Source organism: Elgaria multicarinata, chromosome 20 (assembly GCF_023053635.1).
Source record: "Elgaria multicarinata webbii isolate HBS135686 ecotype San Diego chromosome 20, rElgMul1.1.pri, whole genome shotgun sequence".
NCBI lineage: Eukaryota > Metazoa > Chordata > Lepidosauria > Squamata > Anguidae > Elgaria > Elgaria multicarinata.
In genome coordinates this window covers 7,690,144-7,710,215 of record NC_086190.1, presented here as the reverse complement: position 1 = coordinate 7,710,215, position 20,072 = coordinate 7,690,144, and the positions used below count along the sequence as shown (strand labels likewise).

Below are 20,072 nucleotides of genomic sequence, written 5' to 3'. Positions count from 1 at the left end.
CCCTTTGATTACTCCGGGACCAGGGGTGGGAGGCTTCTTCACAGGAACGAGATTCGCTCTGCAGACCTGGCAGCTGACGGAGAGGAGAGGAGAGGGGTGGAGGGAAGGGGGGGGGTGTTACAAACAGCAAAATGGATTGGTGCTGGCAGGCTTTCGGGGCTGAAAGGGGAAATTGGAGAAGGGTCGTGGTTTCATGGCTGGCATGTGGTCCAAGATTGTCCTAGACTCCATGTCAGTTGACCCCCCTCCGCCTGCCCCTCCCCAGTCCACCCACCCACAACGAGACAAGGAGCCCGAGGGGACGGTTTGGCTGTTTCATGGCTCAAGCTTCCATCTGAGGGTAGGGAAGGGGAGATGTGGGAAGGGGGCGGAGAGGGAATTCCACCCCATTCTTCAGTTTCCCAGTCACATACTTAGAGCAACAGATCTGTGTCATTGCGACCTAAGTTTTCCCAGCCCCTGATGGCTATGTGCTGCCTGCAGTATCAGAGGCAGTAAGCCGATATACACCAGTTGCTGGGGAACATGGGCGGGAGGGTGCTGTTGCACTCACGTCCTGCTTATGGGTCCCTGGTGGACAGCTGGTTGGCCAGTGTGTGAACCGAGTGCTGGACTAGGTGGACCCTTGGTCTGATCCAGCAGGGCTCTTCTTAACGTACTTGGCTTCTTCAGAAATGGCCTTTGGCGGGGTCACCTGGCTGGAATTGGACTGATTGCATTTTCGCTCCTGGACAAACTTTTTCTCCTTTCATCTCCCCCGCACCCCTGTAATTAATTGATGTGGTTGATGTGGAATGCCTTAGAACAGGGATTTGAACCTGGTCATTTTCTGATCCCTTCTATGAAAACTGCCCAACTGACAGTTGGGCAGTTTTCATAGAAGGGATCAGAAAATGACCAGGTTCAAATCCCTGTTCTAAGGCGTTCCACATCAACCACTACCCCCCCACCCACCACCCACCCCTTGGTAATCCAGGCCAGCGTGTCCTCCAGACAGAGAGCAGGAGGTAAGCGAAGTGTGTGGCTGAAAATTTGCTGGCAAATCAGAACCCCGCCCCAGATGAATCCAGCAAGCTGAGCCAAGCACTGCACTCCAACCCCAGAGAAAGGTCATAGAATCCTAGAATCATAGAATAGCAGAGTTGGAAGGGGCCTACAAGGCCATCGAGTCCCTGCTCAATGCAGGAATCCACCCTAAAGCATCCCTGACAGAGGGTTGTCCAGCTGCCTCTTGAAGGCCTCTAGGGTGGGAGATCCCACAACCTCCCTAGGTAACTGATTCCACCGTCGCACTGCTCTAACAGTTAGGAAGTTTTTCCTGATGTCCAGCTGGAATCTGGCTTCCTTTAACTTGAGCCCGTTATTCCGTGTCCTGCACTCTGGGAGGATCGAGAAGAGATCCTGGCCCTCCTCTGTGTGACAACCTTTTAAGTATTTGAAGAGTGCTCTCATGTCTCCCCTCAATCTTCTCTTCTCCAGGCTAAACATGCCCAGTTCTTTCAGTCTCTCTTCATAGGGCTTTGTTTCTAGACCTCTGATCATCCTGGTTGATCATTTCTGCCTCAAGGACGGGGAGTGGTCAGACAAATAAGTCATTCTCTGGAACCCCAAAGTACAATTTGTGGGAGGTACACAGCACGTCCCCCCCAACATCCTGTCGTTAGGTGTGGGACCTTCTGTTATTTCAGTGAAATGTAGAGGTCTTACTTTGGGGCTTGGAAATATCAGTAGCAGGCTCTCCTAAGGTCTCAAATATGAAATGAGCATTATGATCCACAGATTCGTCTCTGGCTCAGGCTCAGATCAGATTATCTTAGGGAGGAAAAGTTGTTTTTAGATGTCTGTTGCTGGAAACAATGGCCATTTCTACACCAGTCCGGTGTAGAGGGAGGGAGGGGGGAGGATCTCACGATATCCTGATCGTGAGATCCTCCCTTTAGTCCACATGCAGGCGTGACATCCCGGGAGGAAGGAGGGTGTCACGCCCACCTTTTTTTTTTTTAAGAAGCTGAGCGCATGTGCGCTCCAACAAAACGTGAGGGTGGTTTGTTTGTTTGTATGTTTTTTAAAAAGCCCTCCCCCTCTCCCTCCCCCTTCCGATTCCTCCCAGCCCAGTTCCTTCCCTCTACTGCTTCCTGCTACTCACTGGGAGGAGGAAAGAAGCCGGGACGGGCAGCCACACCTCCCGCGGTGTTGGGATGATCCCAAGATGGTGGGAAGAATCTAATTTCCCCAGGGAGCACTTATCACTGGGGAAAACCCGTCCTCGCCCCTCCTTCCTCCTGGGAGTCCCTGTGAATCATTTGGACGCACAGGGACTCGGCCGTGACCAGCCTGCATTTTAGGGCTGGTGTAGAAACAGCCAATGTCTCACCAGCTTCGCCTGCCTTGTCTCCTGTCTTCCTGGCCCTGCCTTGTGCTCGGACCTTGGACCCCTGCTTGACTCTGCTACTGGACTGTGTTTGTACTGGACTGCCTCACTGAGCCTTGACCCTTTGCCTGTTTGACCGCTGCTGCTTGGCCTGGATGCCCCTGAACTGAAGCCTGTCTGCTGGAACGTTGGCTGGGGTCATTGCTTGGCCTTGTGTCCAGCCCTATCACTGAGACTGCTGCAGCCGATGCAGGGCAGGAATACTGCAGGTGACCCGTCTGTGTCATGCACACGCACATACACACGGCAGACAGACCGGCTCAACCACAACAACGCTCGGTGACCCTCCCCTCCCTCATCCAGCCTTGTCACCCTGGGGGTCCACAAAGCTGCTGCAAAAGAGGCCTTTTGTTCTCCCATTTGCCTGGCACAATTTTCCGCCGCCTGACGGTTCCCTACTGAGCCATGTCAGTTTTATCATAATGAATTGCCCTGAGCATTACACAGCCGTTTCCACAATTAGCACTCATTTCTGAGACACCATAAACCTCCCTGACCTGGAACACATTGTGGTGTACTGAGTTGCCCCATGCTAGTGAATGAGGGGGTGGGTGGGGGGTGCTGGGGAACCGGCAGGGGGAGGGGGCGAAAGACCAAGAGTGCAGCCGGTGTTCGGGGCTGTGAAGGCAAGCTGGGCAGGGTGACGGATGTGCTTCTGGAGTGGTGACACTGTCAGTGAGGCGCACATGCTCTGGAGAAAGCTACCTGGCTAAGCTACAGTGGGATGTCAGTTTTGCTTTCTCTATTATTATTATTATTATTATTATTATTATTATTATTATTAATTTATATAGCACCATCAATGTACATGGTGCTGTACAGATAACACAGTAAATAGCAAGACCCTGCCGCATAGGCTTACAATCTAATAAGTTGTAGTAAACAATAAGGAGGGAAAGAGAATGCAAACAGGCACAGGGAAGTGTAAACAGGCACCGGGTAGGGTGAAGCTAACAGTATAGAGTCAGAACAAACTCAATATTTGAAGGCTATAGGGAAAAGAAAAGTTTTTAGCTGAGTTTTAAAAGCTGTGATTGAGTTGGTAGTTCTCAAGTGTTCTGGAAGAGCGTTCCAGGCATAAGGGGCAGCAGAAGAAAAAGGACGAAGCCGAGTAAGGGAAGTGGAGGTCCTTGGGCAGGCGAGAAGCATGGCATCAGAGGAGCGGAGAGCACGAGCGGGGCGATAGTGTGAGATGAGAGAGGAGAGATAGGCAGGAGCTAGGCCGTGAAGAGCTTTGAAGGTCAGCAGGAGAAGTTTGTATTGGATTCTGGAGTGAATTGGAAGCCAATGAAGAGATTTCAGAAGTGGAGTGACATGGTCAGAGCGGCGGGCCAAGAAGATGATCTTGTAACATTCAGTGGTGTTTTTATTTTTAAAAAACTCAATGTCTTCCTATAACGTTTATGAAGACATTTGCAAATTTTGATAAGATCTTATTTTTTAAAAAATGAACCAAACAAAATCCTCGCCAACCTCCATTGGCCAAATCCAGCCGGCACTGTTTTCTCATCATGGAGAGGTGTACCTGCCTGCCATGCAATTGTTCAGGATGGAGAGCCTGTCAGAAAAAGAAGAAGCGACAACCCGAATTGAGTATCCCAAACTTGGTTAAATACCCAGGGATTCAAAGCCAGACTTGTAATAGGCAAACGCTCCAAGCCCTCGGCCTGGATGGGTAAATCTGTTTGTTTCACTTTATCCCACATTTGATTTTTAAAAGAAAACAAAACTCAGGTTCTTTTCATCCATTGATGAAAAATATATAAATGCAAGTTTGGGTGAGTTCGAATAATAATAATTTTTAAAAAACTGAATGAATTTCTCAACCATCTCTACCTCACAGTTGGCAAGCCATCTGACCATCACAATGATAAGTTTATTCATTATAGGATAGAAGAACTGTGTGCAGGATTTGTCACTGGCACTCAAACCCATGTCAGTATTATCCATGCTAACTTCATCAAAAAATGGACAGGTTCCCCATCACTCGTGTTGTGTATTCTATTCTCCATGCAGCTGGACAGCCATGAGTTCTTTTGCAGCAGCGTCTTCAGAGCTTAACCTTGCCAAATTTGGTTCAGGTGTGTGTGACCTGGTGTTCTCCGACTGATGGATAGCAGAGGATCAAGAAATATCTCAAGGGTTTCCTCCAATTTCCTTCCTGCAGGTGTGATCAGAATCCAGAGAGTCATTGCCTTAGACACTGGCTTCTTTCTCTTACAGCCCCTTCAGCCGTGTCCATCATGCACCAGGTGAGCCGGACAGTGGACAGCATCACCCTGTCATGGTCACAGCCTGACCAGCCCAACGGAGTTATCCTGGACTATGAGCTGCAGTACTACGAGAAGGTACCAAGGGAGGAGATGGGGGTGGGTATTTTCCACTTCCCCTGAAGACACCGTGAATCCTAATGCCAGCACTGGAAAGCAGGACATTTGGCTTCGCTTGCCTCTCCTGAGCAGTCATTCCTGCAGCAAAACGTAGATCTTGCTTCTCCTGGCTTTGTGTCAGGAGGGAGGGAACGCTTTCCCCCTGTTCTTCTGAGCTATGAGAGACTTCTGTTACTAGGCCCACGGTGTTCGCTGGTGTGGCTTTAGCTCTCTGGCCTACATTAAGCAGCCGCCACAAAATGCAGAGTCCATACGCAATCCTCTAGCCATGCAAGAGCCACAACAGAGTGTACGTTGATCAAAGCAAAGAGAATAACATCATTGGGGTTGCCCATTGGCCCTTTAGCTAAATTGGCACACAGCTTCTTTGCTCCCAATATGGTCCAAGGCGCTGTGAGGCCAGGTGCACCATCCTCCCCCTACTCCAGACACTCCCTCCACTCCTGCACTGGACAGGAAAGGCTGAAGAGGAATCTGCAAGGGCGTTCGCTGAGCACAGTTGCAGTCCCGTTTGTTCTTAGGAATCCTGCACGATCACAGAAGTGATTGGGTCTACTCAGTGACTTTGAAAGGACAGGGAAAGTTAAAGAATGCAGTGGTTTGTCTTCTTCTTTCAGGGTCAGCAACATGGCCCAGAGCAGCTGGGCTGCTGGTTGAAGTGTGGGGGGGTGGCTTGTGAGGGAGGGGTAGTTCTGTTTTATAAAAAGAAGAAGAAAAACTAGGGATGTTGCCGGTTCCTGACTGGATCCGGGAGTCCCAAGTCTGCTCTGCTCCCCGCCCCCCCCCGCCCCCGGACCCAGCGCCTTGTGGCTTGGCAAGTTGCCAGAAGCCATCCACCTTCATCCAGAGCCTCCATTGTGTGCAACACAATGCACACAAGGAGGCTCCTAAGTTGTGTAAATGGCGGCTGTGGAGGCTCCATTTACGCAAGATTAAAGGCGTGCATGGAGCACCGTTTATGCATCTTCGGAAATATGCAATTTCCACTGCGAAGCTACGGAGGCTCCGGAAATTGTGTATTTCCCACATTGCTCCTGAGTGAAAAAGACAGAAACGTCCCCAGAGGATATCAGAAAACTGGGGTTTGAAGTGTGATCAGATCTGTGCCTTTGGATTTATCTGAAGTGAGCCTCACAGTTCTTCTAGAGCAGAGGTGGGGTACCTGCAGCCCTCCTGAGGTCACTGGATTACAATTCTCTTAATCCATGACCGTTGCCCATGCTAGCCTGGGCTGATGAGTGTTGTAGTCCAAGAGCATCTAGAGGGCCACCTCTGCGGTAGAGCTCTGGCTATGAGAGGTTGTGAATTGTCTCCCAGTAGGGAAGCTGGCGATGGCTATAAATCTATGTGTTGTGTTTTATGGGAAAACTTTGATTTAATCCTAGAGAACTGCTTTTCTAGTGGTGGGAGGGAAAGGAGGTGACCCCGATCCTGCTCTTCCTCCCGGGACCAAGCTTCACATGACGGAGCGTGTCGATCCCCTGAACCAACGCTCGTTCCATTCTGTTTTACAAAACGCAGCAAAACGGAGCACACACTTGGCAGCAAAAGCCTAGCAGGAGCAGAAGGGGGTTTCTTAGCCCTTTCCCACCAAAATGGGGGTGAGCACATTCCCTCATGGCTAATTTGCACTGAGCAGGGTAGAGAGTCAAAGCCAATGCTGAGCAGGGTAAAGTCAAAAGTGGGTGGGTCACCCCGTTTCTCATTCTACCATCTTTCTTTCTCTCCTTCATCATCCCGCCCAGCAGGCTGCCATGAAAAGACCAGATGGCTGTTACCAGAGGTCTGAACTGATCACACGCACAGGGCTTTTGAAATTAGGCCAAGGTTGCCCACCCTGGCACCAAAAGCCAATGCTGAGCTGAAATCCCCGCCCACCCCCAACTTCACTATCCTTTTATGAGGCTATAAATTGAGGGAGAGCCATTTCCAGCGATGTGCAGGAGGCCCGTCCAAGGATGAATTAGGCACCAAACAGATGGGACAATAATTCTGTAGGCCGTGGGTGCCATTTTTTGTTGTTTGTGCATTTATTTATTTTATTTATTTAATTGCATTTATATACCGCCCCACAGCCGAAGCTCTCTGGGCGGTTCACAAAAGCTAAAAACAGTAAACGTTAAAAATATACAGAATTTCAAAACCATCAGAGACATAAAAACAACAGTATAAAAACAGCAGCATCCATTTAAAACAACAATTCTGGGGTTTACCCACTAGACTTCAGAGTGAGAGGAGAAATCATTGTGCATGGTTGGATTTGGCTTGATGAAGACACCACGCGATGGCATCTGAAGCCAATTCAGAGTAGGAGCTATGCTTCTCGGTCCTCCCAGAGTGCAGGACACGGAATAACGGGCTCAAGTTAAAGGAAGCCGGATTCCGGCTGGACATCAGGAAAAACTTCCTAACTGTTAGAGCAGTGCAACGGTGGAATCAGTTACCTAGGGAGGTGGTGGGCTCTCCCACACTAGAGGCCTTCAAGAGGCAGCTGGACAACCATCTGTCAGGGATGCTTTAGGGTGGATTCCTGCCTTGAGCAGGGGGTTGGACTCGATGGCCTTGTAGGCCCCTTCCAACTCTGCTATTCTATGATTCTATGATTCCTTCTCTCATATTGGAGTCTTGGAAATAAAAAAATATATTCAGTGATCCTCACTGTCCCTCAACTCCATGAAACATGCAACAAAAGCAACAAGCAGGGGAGAGCCACCACTTTCAAGTCCTAAAAAGAAAGTTTGGCTAAAGTTACCTCCTCCACACAGCGCCCGCACACACACACACACCTGCTTCTCCCCATGAAATAAAAAGGGGAATCATTCATGGGAGAAAGTCAACAACTACAGCAACACACACTCGAGCCTTCTGGTCTAAATTTAATAATGGGCAAATCAGTCTATTTCTAGTGTATGTCACTTTTAGATGCATGTTTATTCAGAAGTCCATTCTGTCCAGCTTCCATATTAATCTGCCTTTAAAAAGTGTGGTGTAGTAGTTAGAGTGTCGGACTGAGAGTCAGGAGATCCGGGTTCTCGTCCCCACTGGAAACCCACTGGGTGACTCTGGGCCAGTCTCAGACTCTCAGCCCTCACAGGGTTGTTGTTGTGAGGATAAAATGGAGAGGAGGAGGATTATATAAGCCACCTTGGTTTCTTTGGAGGAAAAAAGGCGGGATATAAATGCAATAATAAATAAATAAATAAATAAATAAATAAATAAATAAAAAATACACGAAATGTGTACTTAAATACTTATTAGGAAATATATTTTCTCTCAAAATATGCATTTCTAAACTTATTTTCTCTTTTTTTAAAAAAATACTCATTATAAAATGCATTCGTATATGTTGGTGTGTTTTTTTAACTTGAGAATTGTGTTGTCACATTTGGGAAATTTGAAACCCAATCCATAACTAAGTTCTGAACTGCACTTTAGCCTAGGAAGTGCTAATTGGGTCAGTTTGTTTCAAAATTTGGGAAGGCAGAATGCTTCTATCATCCATATATCCATCCATATATCCATATATCCATCCATATATCCATTCCAGCCCCCATTATTACACTTTTTCTGTGGGGTAGAACAGTGCACAACTGAGTGTCATGTGTGTTTTGGCCCTCAACCATCTAATGTCAGCAACTTCTACCTTAAGCAACTTCTTCCTCACAGGTTACAGCTCAGGATTCTCTCGGAGGGTGATGGGCTCTTATTCCAATCCAGGGTGTGCTTTTGCCAGAGTGGCTAATAGCCCCAAATTACTATATTTTATATGTGAGACTTACGAACATAAGAAAAGCCTTGGTACTGGATCAGACCAAGGGTCTATCTAGTCCAGCACTCCGCTCACACAGTAGCCAACCAGCTGTTGACCAGGAATCCACAAGTAGGACACGGGTGCAATAGTACCCTCCCACCCATGTTCCCCAGCAACTGGTGTATATAGGCTTACTGCCTCTGCTACTGAACATAGCACATAGCCTCCAGGAGTAGTAGCCATAGATAGCCTTCTCTTCCAGGAATGAATCCAACTCCCTTTTAAAGCCATCCAAATTGGTGGCCATCACCACATCTTGTGGTAGCGAATTCCATAGTCTGACTATGCAATGTGTGAAGAAGTCCTTCTTTTTAATCAGTCCTGAATCTCCCACGTGTCTTCTCCTCTGGTTCAGATTAACAAAATGCAAACATAAACATCCATATTTTAGATTGAAATACATATTTTAGGGGGAAATGCGTAGAAAATGTAGGTGTTAGGGCTAAAACTCGGCAAAAATGTGGATTTTGTGAAAGAAAATCATTAACAAATAATGCAAATTTTTGTGTGATTTAAAAATAATAATAATGACGCATTGTTGCGGGAATGGGATGGAACAGACTTATGAATGAAGACATGGGAAACTAGCAGGGAGTGGAAATCCTGTACAGCAGAATATTTCAGCCAATTGCGGGAAACAAAGACTTCATACCCTCACAACCTCCCAAAAGGGCTAAAAGCTTCATCTCTGCTTCAAAGATTTCATGTCTAGATTGATTTAGGTGCAGACAGAAATCTTGTGGGTGGGAGTGGTGGGTGGGTGGGTTTGTGTTCTGCTGTATTCCCCAGATGTGAATGCATAGAAATTACATGAGATTGGGGATATATCAGGGGGAAAGCCAATTAAAAATCTATGATTAAATGAAGCCACACGTGTGTGTGTGTGTGTGTGTGCGTGTGTGTCCCCTCAATTGGCAGTGGAAAGGGCTAATCCTCGGTTCCCTTTAGATGACCTATTTTCAGTGCCCCACAGGCCAGCAGGAGGTGTGGGGGGGAAGGGCCCACCGTTTGAGCTGATAAATAGGTCCTGACCTATATTGCGTTGCCCTGCACTCCCCTCCCTCCGTGGCGAATCAGGAGAAGGCGGGCACGTCTGCCTGTTCTCCTGGGGAACTTCCCATTTCAGCGGATGGGTGTGAGCTGTAGTTTGAAGGATCTGAGAACAGCCAGGCTAGATCACGCCAAGGTCTCTTTAGACCAGGAATGGGCAACTTGGACAGCCCTGAGGGCAATTTGAGGCGTTGGGTGGGTTGCCTGGGTACACACATGGCTACACACACACATACACACAAGCATGCACATGCAAAAGCCTCCAGCGGATCGCTACCATCCTCCAAGCCATTGCAGGAATCAATCTGTTTCTTTTCCTCCCGCCTCCTGCTAGAACAGCGGTTCTCAACCTGTGGGTCGCGACCCCTTTGGGGGTCGAACGACCCTTTCACAGGGGTCGCCTAAGACCATCGGAAAACACATATTTCCGATGGTCTTAGGAACCGAGACACCGCTCCTCTATCCATCTCCAGGAGGATCCGCCCACATGTAGATACGCCCACATACGAGTGCCCGGCGTGATGACAAATATGTATAATTACATATTGTTTTGTGATTAATCACTATGCTTTAATTATGTTCAATTTGTAACAATAAAAATACATCCTGCATATCAGATATTTACATTACGATTCATAACAGTAGCAAAATTACAGTTATGAAGTAGCAACGGAAATAATTTTATGGTTGGGGGTCACCACAACATGAGGAACTGTATTAAAGGGTCGCAGCATTAGGAAGGTTGAGAACCACTGTGCTAGAATAAGAAGACCGCTTTGCGGACTTTTCTCCAAAAATTTCCACTATTGTTTGCAGCAGATGCTGCCTTACCCCCTGCCCCATTTTCCCAGGAAGACGCTAGTTCTGGAGCACTTTGGAGGATGTCTTATGGTGTCCAGGCGGCCAACACAGCTGCTGCTTCTGCCTCTTCCAACAAAACCAGAACCTCCGAGGAAGAAGGAACGAAACTGTGGTTGGGCTAGCGCTGAGCCCCACCCTCTGAGGAAGTGTGGGAGGATTTCTCCTCCCCCTGGAGAAAGTCAGCGAAATGGAATTTCATTGCCCACAATTTCTCTGCCCGCAAATCGGGTGGAGAATTCTAGGAGGCCATTTGCACTTTGCTCCAAGCAAGCCGGAGGGCGACACCCATTCCCTGTGACTTGTCTCCAGGAATGTGTATTTAGAGCGTTGTTGCCTCTCTTTGCCTGTCACATTTCTCTCCCAGCCTCCCACCAAAATGCCCAGAAAGGCAAACATATTTTGTCCCGTCTTTCCTTCGAGGAGCATGAGGCACAATGCATGGCTCTCCCGTGCCACACTGCCTTTATCCTCACAACAACCTTGTGGGGTAGGTTAGGCCGAGGGAGAGTGCTTGCACGTCAGAACATGGGTCCGTGTGCCAAAGGCGGGGGCATCTTGTGACCCAAGGCCAGCATCTAACCTGATCTTTAAAAAGCCGTCTGCAAGTCATCCGCTCGGACCTCTGGCAAAAGTGATATTCCAGGGATCAAAGCTGCCGTCTTCTGCATGCAAAGCGTGGCCTCCATCACCGGGCTACAGTCCCTTTCCACAGCCCACCTCCATCGTCTGTGTCCTGTCTCTCCAGGGTTGCAGTCAAGGCCTCCTGCAGAAGTTTTGCAAGGCCAGGAAGTTACTTGCTTCTCATTAGGCCTCCTCCCTACCTCTCCGAATGGCTGTCATGACAATTCCCCACAATACCCCGGAGTGACGTACATCTGTAGTCTCCTTGTACGGGTCATTACTCATGTGATTGCACACCTCTCTGTAGACCGTCCACCGCAGCAGACTCCTGGAGAACCGTTTTATGAAGGACAATAAATACGACAGGCCTCAGGCTCACAACACTGCTCCCCATGCTTTTGCCGTTCTCTTCTTTTACAACCCCTCCTGCCCTTTTCCACCCATTCCTTGAAGCCTGTCTTGTTAATGCTCCACGGAGCCTGACAGGCCCAGCCTAGAGTCTTTGCTACGCAGACGGGCCTCGTTCCGCTTGTCTTAATTGTCGGACGCTAAAGGCCTCCGTTTGGCTCAAACGGCTCCACAGGCTTCGCATTCTCCCAGGGCTGCATCCTGTCTCCCTGATTTCCTTTCCCGGCTCAAGGGGCCACCAATGAGGCACTGAGGTGGAATCCATTGCTTATGTCTCCTCCAGGACCGCACGCTCCGTGCTTCATGGCAGGATCTACACGACTGCTTTATAATGATTTCTAAACAGTATTGACAACTGTTGCAGCCCATGACACGTTCCCTATACCATTTTCAAACTGCTTTCAAAGTGTTATATCCTGCGCGGTGTAGATCTGGCCCTGGACCAGGCTTCTCCTGCCAAACTATCTCCTTCGTTGGAAATGTGGTGGGAAATGTAAGAACAGCAATAATAAAAACGACACGGAATTAATCTGGAGCACCAACAGCAGCCCTAGCATGAAATTTTTTAAAAAAAACATATCGCGGTTAGAAAGCCCTAGGCAAAGATTAAAATATATCTGCCCGGCAGAGAAGGACAGCAAATCTGCACCAAGTGAGCAGTTCATTCCATAACCAGGGTGCGTGATCAGAACTGACTGAAAATGCCCTCTTTGAGGCACAGGTTTGAAGAAGGCCTGGGAAAGCCCCACTCTGGTCATCCCCTTCCTTTGCTCTTGACCCCTGGCAGGCTGCAGTGCTCAGAGCAGTGTCCGGTTGTGGTGGTAATTTCCCACAATGCCCCAGAGTGATGCTACATCGGGGGCACTGCGGGCTGTTTAAGTGGCAGCTGGGCTCTGCTTCCTGGGGCTGCTTAGAGCCTCCCTCCAGGAGAAGAATTAAGGGGATCCCAGGGCAGGCCTACTGGCGCTCCGGCAACTGCCTGAGACTGCCAGATGCTGATGCCCATCTGCCTCGCATTTCGAGGTTGGGGAGGCAGGGCTCAAAGGAAGGCCTCTACAGAGGATTGCAACATAGGTTTTAGACCAGCCTTTCCCAACCTGGTGCACTCCAGATGTGTCGGACTACAATTCCCATCATTACCGGCTGGCCGTGCTGGCTGGGAATGAAGAGAGTATAGTCCCACACATCTGGAGGGTTGGAAAAGGCTGGTCTGGATCTTGTTAGCTGAAGTGGGGGTTGGGGGGGGAATGAAAATCTGAGGCAGATTTTTAGGTGTAACAGGGAGTAATGGAAACCCTTTCAGTCCAAAGGCCAAATTTCATTTTGGAGAACCTCTCAGGAGCCACATCAGAGTGTTGAGTGATTCCAAAGGCAAAAGGGCGGGACTAGAAATATATATAAAAAAATACCCCAAATGCCACCATATTTTAGATTAAGGTTCTTACTCCCAGTAACTAAGCCTCGGAGAGGCATTTCAACCATGGAGAATGGGAGAAAAAATACACCAAAGCCATGAGACCACCAAATGTGGTTTGGTGTGGGGCCATCTGGAGGACTCTGGAGGGCTAGTTTGGCCCGTGGGCCTGAGGTTCCCCACCCCTGGCCCAGGGAACGGTCACCTTGCTTTCTTCATCAGCTGCCGTCTCTTTGCCTGGCAGGATCTGAGCGAGTTCAATGCCACAGCAGTGAAGAGCCCCACCAACACCGTGACGGTGCAGAACCTCAAAGCCGGCACCATTTACGTCTTCCAGGTGCGAGCGCGCACGGTGGCAGGCTATGGGCGCTACAGCGGCAAAATGTACTTCCAGACCATGACTGAAGGTGAGGGCCGAGGGGGGGGGGCTTCCTTGGACAGCCTGTGCCAGGAGCGGACCTGCCCCCATCAGCACTCCCTTGCCTGGCCAAAGCCTAAGTGCGTGTCCTCCCGTGTGTCCTTGCAGCCGAGTATCAAACCAGCATCCAGGAGAAGCTGCCCCTGATCATCGGCTCCTCGGCTGCAGGCCTCGTCTTCCTCATCGCCCTGGTGGTCATCGTCCTTGTCTGCAACAGGTAGGGATGCCGGAGGGAGGGAGGAGCGTTTGGTGAAAGAGGGAATGGAGTCAGGGCCAGAGTTAGACAGCGTAAGAAACACTGAGCCACCTATCCGTTGGCTCTGGTTCCTTCTTTCAAGCAGTGCAAGATGGCGGCATGGCTATGTGGAGAAAGGAGGCAGCAGCAGGCAGGGCCTGGGCAACATTGGCTCCTGCAGGCTCAATGTGGGAGGAAAGCTTGAGGGAGGAATTCGGCCTCTTGTGTCAGGAGGGGCTGGGGCAGGGTGGTGCCCGCGCAAGGACAGGCGCATGGGAACATGCGTAGCATGTGCACATTGGCACCATGCTTGTCGCAACCCTGGGGATGGAATGTGCCGCCACTGCAGAAGTGGCGACCACGGTCACCCAAGCGTGGCCACAGTTTTGTGGGGGAGGGGAGGGCTCGGTGGGGGGCGGGCGTCAGGCTGGGACGGGAAGGGGGAGGGGCGCTGTGCCTCTGGGCTGAGAGCTGAAGCCCGGCCTTGCCCCCTGCTCTGCTAGTCCATCTGCCTCCCGCTCAGCACGGTGCTCTCCTTCCAGAAGACGAGGATTTGAGCGTGCCGACTCCGAGTACACCGACAAGCTGCAGCATTACACCAGCGGCCACAGTACGTACTCTCCAAGCGGGGGCGGCGGCGGTGGGGGAACCCAGGGGAGGGGAGGGGAGGGGGGAAGCTTCTGCCCTGCCCTGCTTCAGCATCTCGGAACCTCTGCCGTCCATGGTTTTAGAACCTGAGCTGCACTTTGTTCTTAGGGTAAACTGGGTTGTGTAGAGCAGGCTGGGCAAAAGGGAGATTTGTCTTTCCCAGTAGACCTCTAGATTTGCAGCAGGTCGGCAAGGATTCCTGGCCCCCAAATGTTTAACAATGGCAGTAATAACACAGCGCGTAGTTAAACTACGGACTTCGCTACCACAAGATGGAGGGATGGCCACCAATCTGGATGGCTTTAAAAGGGGGTTGGATCAATTCCTGGAGGAGGAGGGTGTCAACAGCTACTATTCCTGAGGGCTCTGTGCTACCTCCAGGATCAGAGGCAGTAAGCCTACATACAACAGTTGCTGTGGAACATGGGTGGGAGGGTGCTGTTGCACCATGCCCTGCTTTGTGGGTCCCTGGTTGACAGCTGGTTGGCCTCTGTGCGAACAGAGTGCTGGACTAGATGGACCCTTGGTCTGATCTGGCATCAGGGCTCTTCCGATGTTCTTATGAGTTCTGAGACCACTTGGAGCCTCAGTTTTGGACCCACTAGATCCAGCTGCTCCTAAAAGTGTAAAGGAGCTTTTTCTCAGACCACCTCCAGTCCGGCCCAATAATACCTCTCCCACCCCCAATGCCACTGAATGTGTCAATGAGAGAATGAGAGCCGCCACCCCCTAGTTAACGCAGTCACCTAAGTCACTCTCTGTAAATAAGGGTGAAAGAGAACAGCCACATAGCAAAGCAAGTAGAAAAGCAGTTTCTAACCTGCATTTGATTCTCACCAGAATAAACACACCACTCTCTCGGCTGGCCTCAGTTGTGCATAAGAGGGCATTCAAGCAGGGGGGGCGAGGAGTGATGCTGGAGGTTGCTTGATTGCCATTCCCATTTGCGATCGCTGCTTCCCTTCTGCGAACGGGAGTTTTGTGCAAACTTAGCATCCATCAAACGGGAGATTTGTGCAAATTTCCTGAAAATTTGCGTAAATCTCCCCAAATTTGCCAATTTTGTTTCTGTAGATTAAAGCAGGGCTGAGTTAGGGTGTTCCTAGACGAGGCCTTAGCACGTCTTGAGACCCGGTTTCCCTGCTGTGCGTCCAGATGACGCACAGGGAAATCCGGGCCCAGGCCACACTGAGGCCTCCTCTAACGCGCCATAAGCGAATTCGCTTATGGCGCGCCTTTTTCGCAGCCCCGGCCTCAGGCCGGAGCTGCGAAATGTCTAGGAAGGTCCGTGGCTTTTTGCGGCTACTTTGTGGCCCGGGGGGGGAAGAGAGGGGCAGGGGGAAGGATGACAAGGGGGGATGGCAAGGGGGGAGGGCGGGGGAGAGAGAGAGCGCCGGGCGCCGCCGCCCAAACAACCAGGCGAGCGGCGTTGCCAGGGCAAGGCCGGGGACAGGGAGGGGGGGCTTCGTTTTTTTTTAAAAAACGGATTTACCTGGTCCGGAGTCTTCGGGCCGCACGTGGCCCCTTTAAACTAAAAAAAAAAAAATGGAGGACGCTGCAGGGATCCCGAAGTCCCTGCGCGTCCCGCGTCTGGAAGCCGAGGCAGCACGCGCTAACGTCAGCGCGCCGTCGCCCCGCCTCCCTGCCGGCTTATCCCGGCAGGTCTAGCAAAGCCCTTAGTCTACTAAGGAAGTTTGTGCAAAGTTAGAAATTTGCGCAAATCGTTGGGAATGAGACCACCGCAAGCATGTGTTTGATGATTCGCATATACTAAATTCTCATACGTCCCTAATTCCAAGTACAAGCAAGCCGCAAACATGTCTGGACACCTCCAACTGTCACTGCACACATGCAAGAAAGCCAGTGTGGTGCAGTGGTTAGAGTGTGAGGCTTGGGCTAGGAGCTGGGGAGAGGGCTTGGTTCGAATCCCCAGACAGCCAAGATGCTGACTGGGCTGAGCTTGGGCCATGCACTAGCTCTCGGCTGAACCTACCTCACAGGGTTGTTGTAAGGGGAACAACTGGGACAGAACTCTGATGCATTATGCCCTAAGCTCTTTGGGGGAAGGATGGGGCATGATTGTGATTTTAAAAAGTGTAACAAATAATACAAATCTGCCCTTTCCCACCTCTGAGCAGTGACACCTGGTATGAAGATTTACATCGACCCTTTCACCTACGAGGACCCCAATGAGGCTGTCAGGGAGTTTGCAAAGGAGATTGACATCTCGTGTGTCAAAATTGAGCAGGTGATTGGTGCAGGTAAGCCCCGCCCTTTGGTCTCACTGCTGCGGGCCACGTGGTCCCCAAGATGGGGAAAGTGAGCAAGCGAAGGATGTCAGTGTGTGGCGAAGAACTGGCCCAGATAGAGCCAAGTGAAAAGCTCGGAGTTGTCAACTTTTGTTTTGAAAAGGGGAGAGGGAAATGGGGGGGGGCAGAATTTCAGGGGCAGCTTACTGGTGGATGGTAGTATCAGCAGCATTCTCTCTCTCTCTCTCTCTCTCTCTCTTTCGTTTGCTGCTGCAACCACCACACCTCCCCGCCTTATTATTATTATTATTATTATTATTATTATTATTATTATTTATTTATTTATTTATTTATTTATTTATTTATATAGCACCATCAGTGTACATGGTGCTGTACAGATAACACAGTAAATAGCAAGACCCTGCTGCATAGGCTTACAATCTAATAAAGTTGTAGTAAACAATAAGGAGGGAAAGAGAATGCAAACAGGCACCGGGTAGGGTGAGGCTAACAGTATAGAGTCAGAACAAACTCAGCATTTAAAAGCTATAGGGAAAAGAAAAGTTTTTAGCTGAGTTTTAAAAGCTGTGATTGAGTTGGTAGTTCTCAAGTGTTCTGGAAGAGCGTTCCAGGCGTAAGGGGCAGCCGAAGAAAAAGGACGAAGCCGAGTAAGGGAAGTGGAGGTCCTTGGGCAGGCGAGAAGCATGGCATCAGAGGAGCGGAGAGCACGAGCGGGGCAATAGTGTGAGATGAGAGAGGAGAGATAGGCAGGAGCTAGACCGTGAAGAGCTTTGAAGGTCAGCAGGAGAAGTTTATATTGGATTCTGGAGTGAGTTGGAAGCCAATGGAGAGATTTGCAATGCTCTAGATGTAGTGATGCTCTGGAGGCATCATGGGAAGAATTGCCAGCTGTGCATAAAGTAGCATCTTCCAGCTATCCCCTCCCCCCTGAACATCTCAGAACAGTGCTACCCAGGGCATGGGTTTTGCACCCACCGTTGACCATCATGCCCCCCACTCCATACACTGACTGGCCCCCATGGCCTGTGAAGGGATCCACAAGAGGCCCGGGGAGGCTGTCCCGGCCTGACTGACTGTGGCTGCTCTTGTGCCCTGCGAAGGGGTGGCGCAGGAAGCGCCAGTGGTGGGAGGAAGTCGGGTGCAGCTGAGAGGGGTCGTGACCTCTTGCTTCTCCGTGCCAGGGGAGTTTGGCGAGGTGTGCAGCGGCCACCTGAAGTTGCCGGGCAAGAGGGAGAGCTTTGTGGCCATCAAGACGCTGAAGTCAGGCTACACGGAGAAGCAGCGGCGGGACTTCCTGAGCGAAGCCAGCATCATGGGCCAATTTGACCACCCCAACGTCATCCACCTGGAGGGGGTGGTCACCAAGAGCACCCCTGTCATGATTGTGACTGAATTCATGGAGAACGGCTCATTAGACTCCTTCCTGCGGGTAGGCTACCAAAGGGCGGGGGGAGGCAGGGAGGGGGACCAACCTATGTGAGAGGTGGCCCCTCCCTGTGAGTAGCCCTGGCAGTCTGGGAGGGAGATGTACAAAGTCGCTTGTACGCCTTCTGCACATCCTCTCTTCCCAAACATGCCGGATCAGGAGCGGCCGGAGCCACGCCTGGGAGCCTCCAGTTCTGTGTGTGGCTGCCCCATGTGGAAGCTATCAGAACTGCAGCCTGGAAGATCTAGAACCTGAAGTGTTCCCAGGTTCTAGACTGGCCCCACCTACCCAAGCTAGTTGCTGGACCCCAAGCGATCACTGGACTTTCTGTTTCAGCTGGGATGTTGCCTAAGCAACGAGGCCTTCTCGTTTCGGGTGTGCTTCTGGGTGTCCCTCACCTCTGCTTCCCCCTGGCTTGGTCTCTTGGGTCTGGTTCCCTGTCTTAACACCTGGCTCCCCTCCGACAGCTGCCTACAGATCAGCCCTGACCTGCATACGCACACACAGAGAGAGCAACCCTGTTTTTAGCCAGGGGCAATGATACCCGGAGGTAGCCCTGCTTGGCCCCGGGGAGCAGGGTCGGTGGATGTTCCATATGGTGTTTCCTGCATGCTGGAGGATAATGTGGCCAGATGGGCAAGCAACTATTTCCCTGTGGGCAAGCAACTATGCCCCATTGCCACGAGGCCCTTGAGGAGCGCTGGCTTGCTCAGGGCTCCAGCCAGGGCCTCAGTGGAGAGGGGGTGGTGGCATGTTCATCCTCCTTGGGAACTGCAGGGCTGCTGACCCTGCTTCCCTCCCGCGGCCTTTCTTTTCACCCCTCCCTCTCCACGCCCACAGCAAAACGACGGGCAGTTCACAGTGATCCAGCTCGTAGGCATGCTGCGAGGCATTGCTGCTGGCATGAAGTACCTGGCCGACATGAACTACGTCCACCGTGACCTGGCTGCACGTAACATCCTGGTCAACAGCAACCTGGTTTGCAAGGTCTCCGACTTTGGCCTCTCTCGCTTCCTGGAGGACGACACCTCGGATCCCACTTACACCAGTGCCCTGGTAAGGTGCGGGAAGGGAGGCTTGTAGGATGAACATGGGTGGCCCCGAGAGATTCAAAGGCAACCGGGGGTTCGTGGGTGGACAGGCTGCCACAGGATGTGGTGATGACCTCAGGCTTAGGTGACTTTAAAATGGGATTATTTATTTATTTATTTATTTTATTACATTTATATACCGCCCCACAGCCGAAGCTGTCTGGGCAGTTTGCAACAATTAAAAATGGTAAACATTAAAAGTATACAAAATTTAAAAACCATCAAAAACATAAAAAACAGTATAAAAACAACAGTATCCATTTAAAAGCGACAGTTCTGGGGTCCATTAAAACAAACTTAATGTTGTAAATGCTGTTAAAATGCCTGGGAGAAGAGAAAAGTCTTGACCTGGCGCCGAAAAGATAACAATGTTGGTGCCAGGCGAGCCTCATCGGGGAGATCATTCCACAGTCGGGGGGCCACCACTGAGAAGGCCCTCTCCCTTGTTGCCATCCTCCGAGCTTCCCTCGGAGTAGGCACTCGGAGGAGGACCTTAGATGTTGAGCGCGGTGTACGGGTAGGTTCATATCGGGAGAGGCGTTCCATCAGGTATTGTGGTCCCAAGCCATCATTATATAGATATACGAATCTTTCGGCATAGAGGGCTCCTGCTATGAGTTCCAGCCATTTTATTCCCTGCTGTAGCCCACCCAAATTTTCCGTCCACCCACCCCCCTCCTTGCCTACTGATCCTGCTCAGTCCTCATCTGGTCCTTTACTGCTGAATTTGTATGCAAATCATGCTATTTATGGCCGAGATTTTGTGACATTTCTGCAAATATTCCCAGCCAGAATTTGCGCAAAGCACAGTTCGTGGACAAAAGAAAAATGCTTGCCAGGGTCAGCAAACAGCAGGGTCGGCAAGTAGAACACGAACAGGACCCCAGGAAGTTCGCCCATCCCTAGGGTCCATTTGGCGTCCATTTTATCAGTATTGACCTAATTTGAAATTTCCAAACTAAAACACGAACCGAAGCATAATTAATCTTTTGTTTTCA

General features: G+C 50.5%; 1 protein-coding gene across 1 annotated transcript in view; it reads left to right on the top strand.

Moving 5' to 3' along the window:
• Positions 1–20,072, top strand: part of EPHB2 (EPH receptor B2) — a 130,628-nt gene that overhangs the window by 100,091 nt on the left and 10,465 nt on the right. The window contains exons 6-12 of the mRNA XM_063145377.1: positions 4,655–4,779; positions 13,231–13,393; positions 13,513–13,621; positions 14,182–14,249; positions 16,426–16,548; positions 17,739–17,986; positions 18,824–19,039. Of these exons, the coding sequence (XP_063001447.1) occupies positions 4,655–4,779; positions 13,231–13,393; positions 13,513–13,621; positions 14,182–14,249; positions 16,426–16,548; positions 17,739–17,986; positions 18,824–19,039 (1,052 nt within the window). The remainder of the gene's footprint in view (positions 1–4,654; positions 4,780–13,230; positions 13,394–13,512; positions 13,622–14,181; positions 14,250–16,425; positions 16,549–17,738; positions 17,987–18,823; positions 19,040–20,072) is intronic.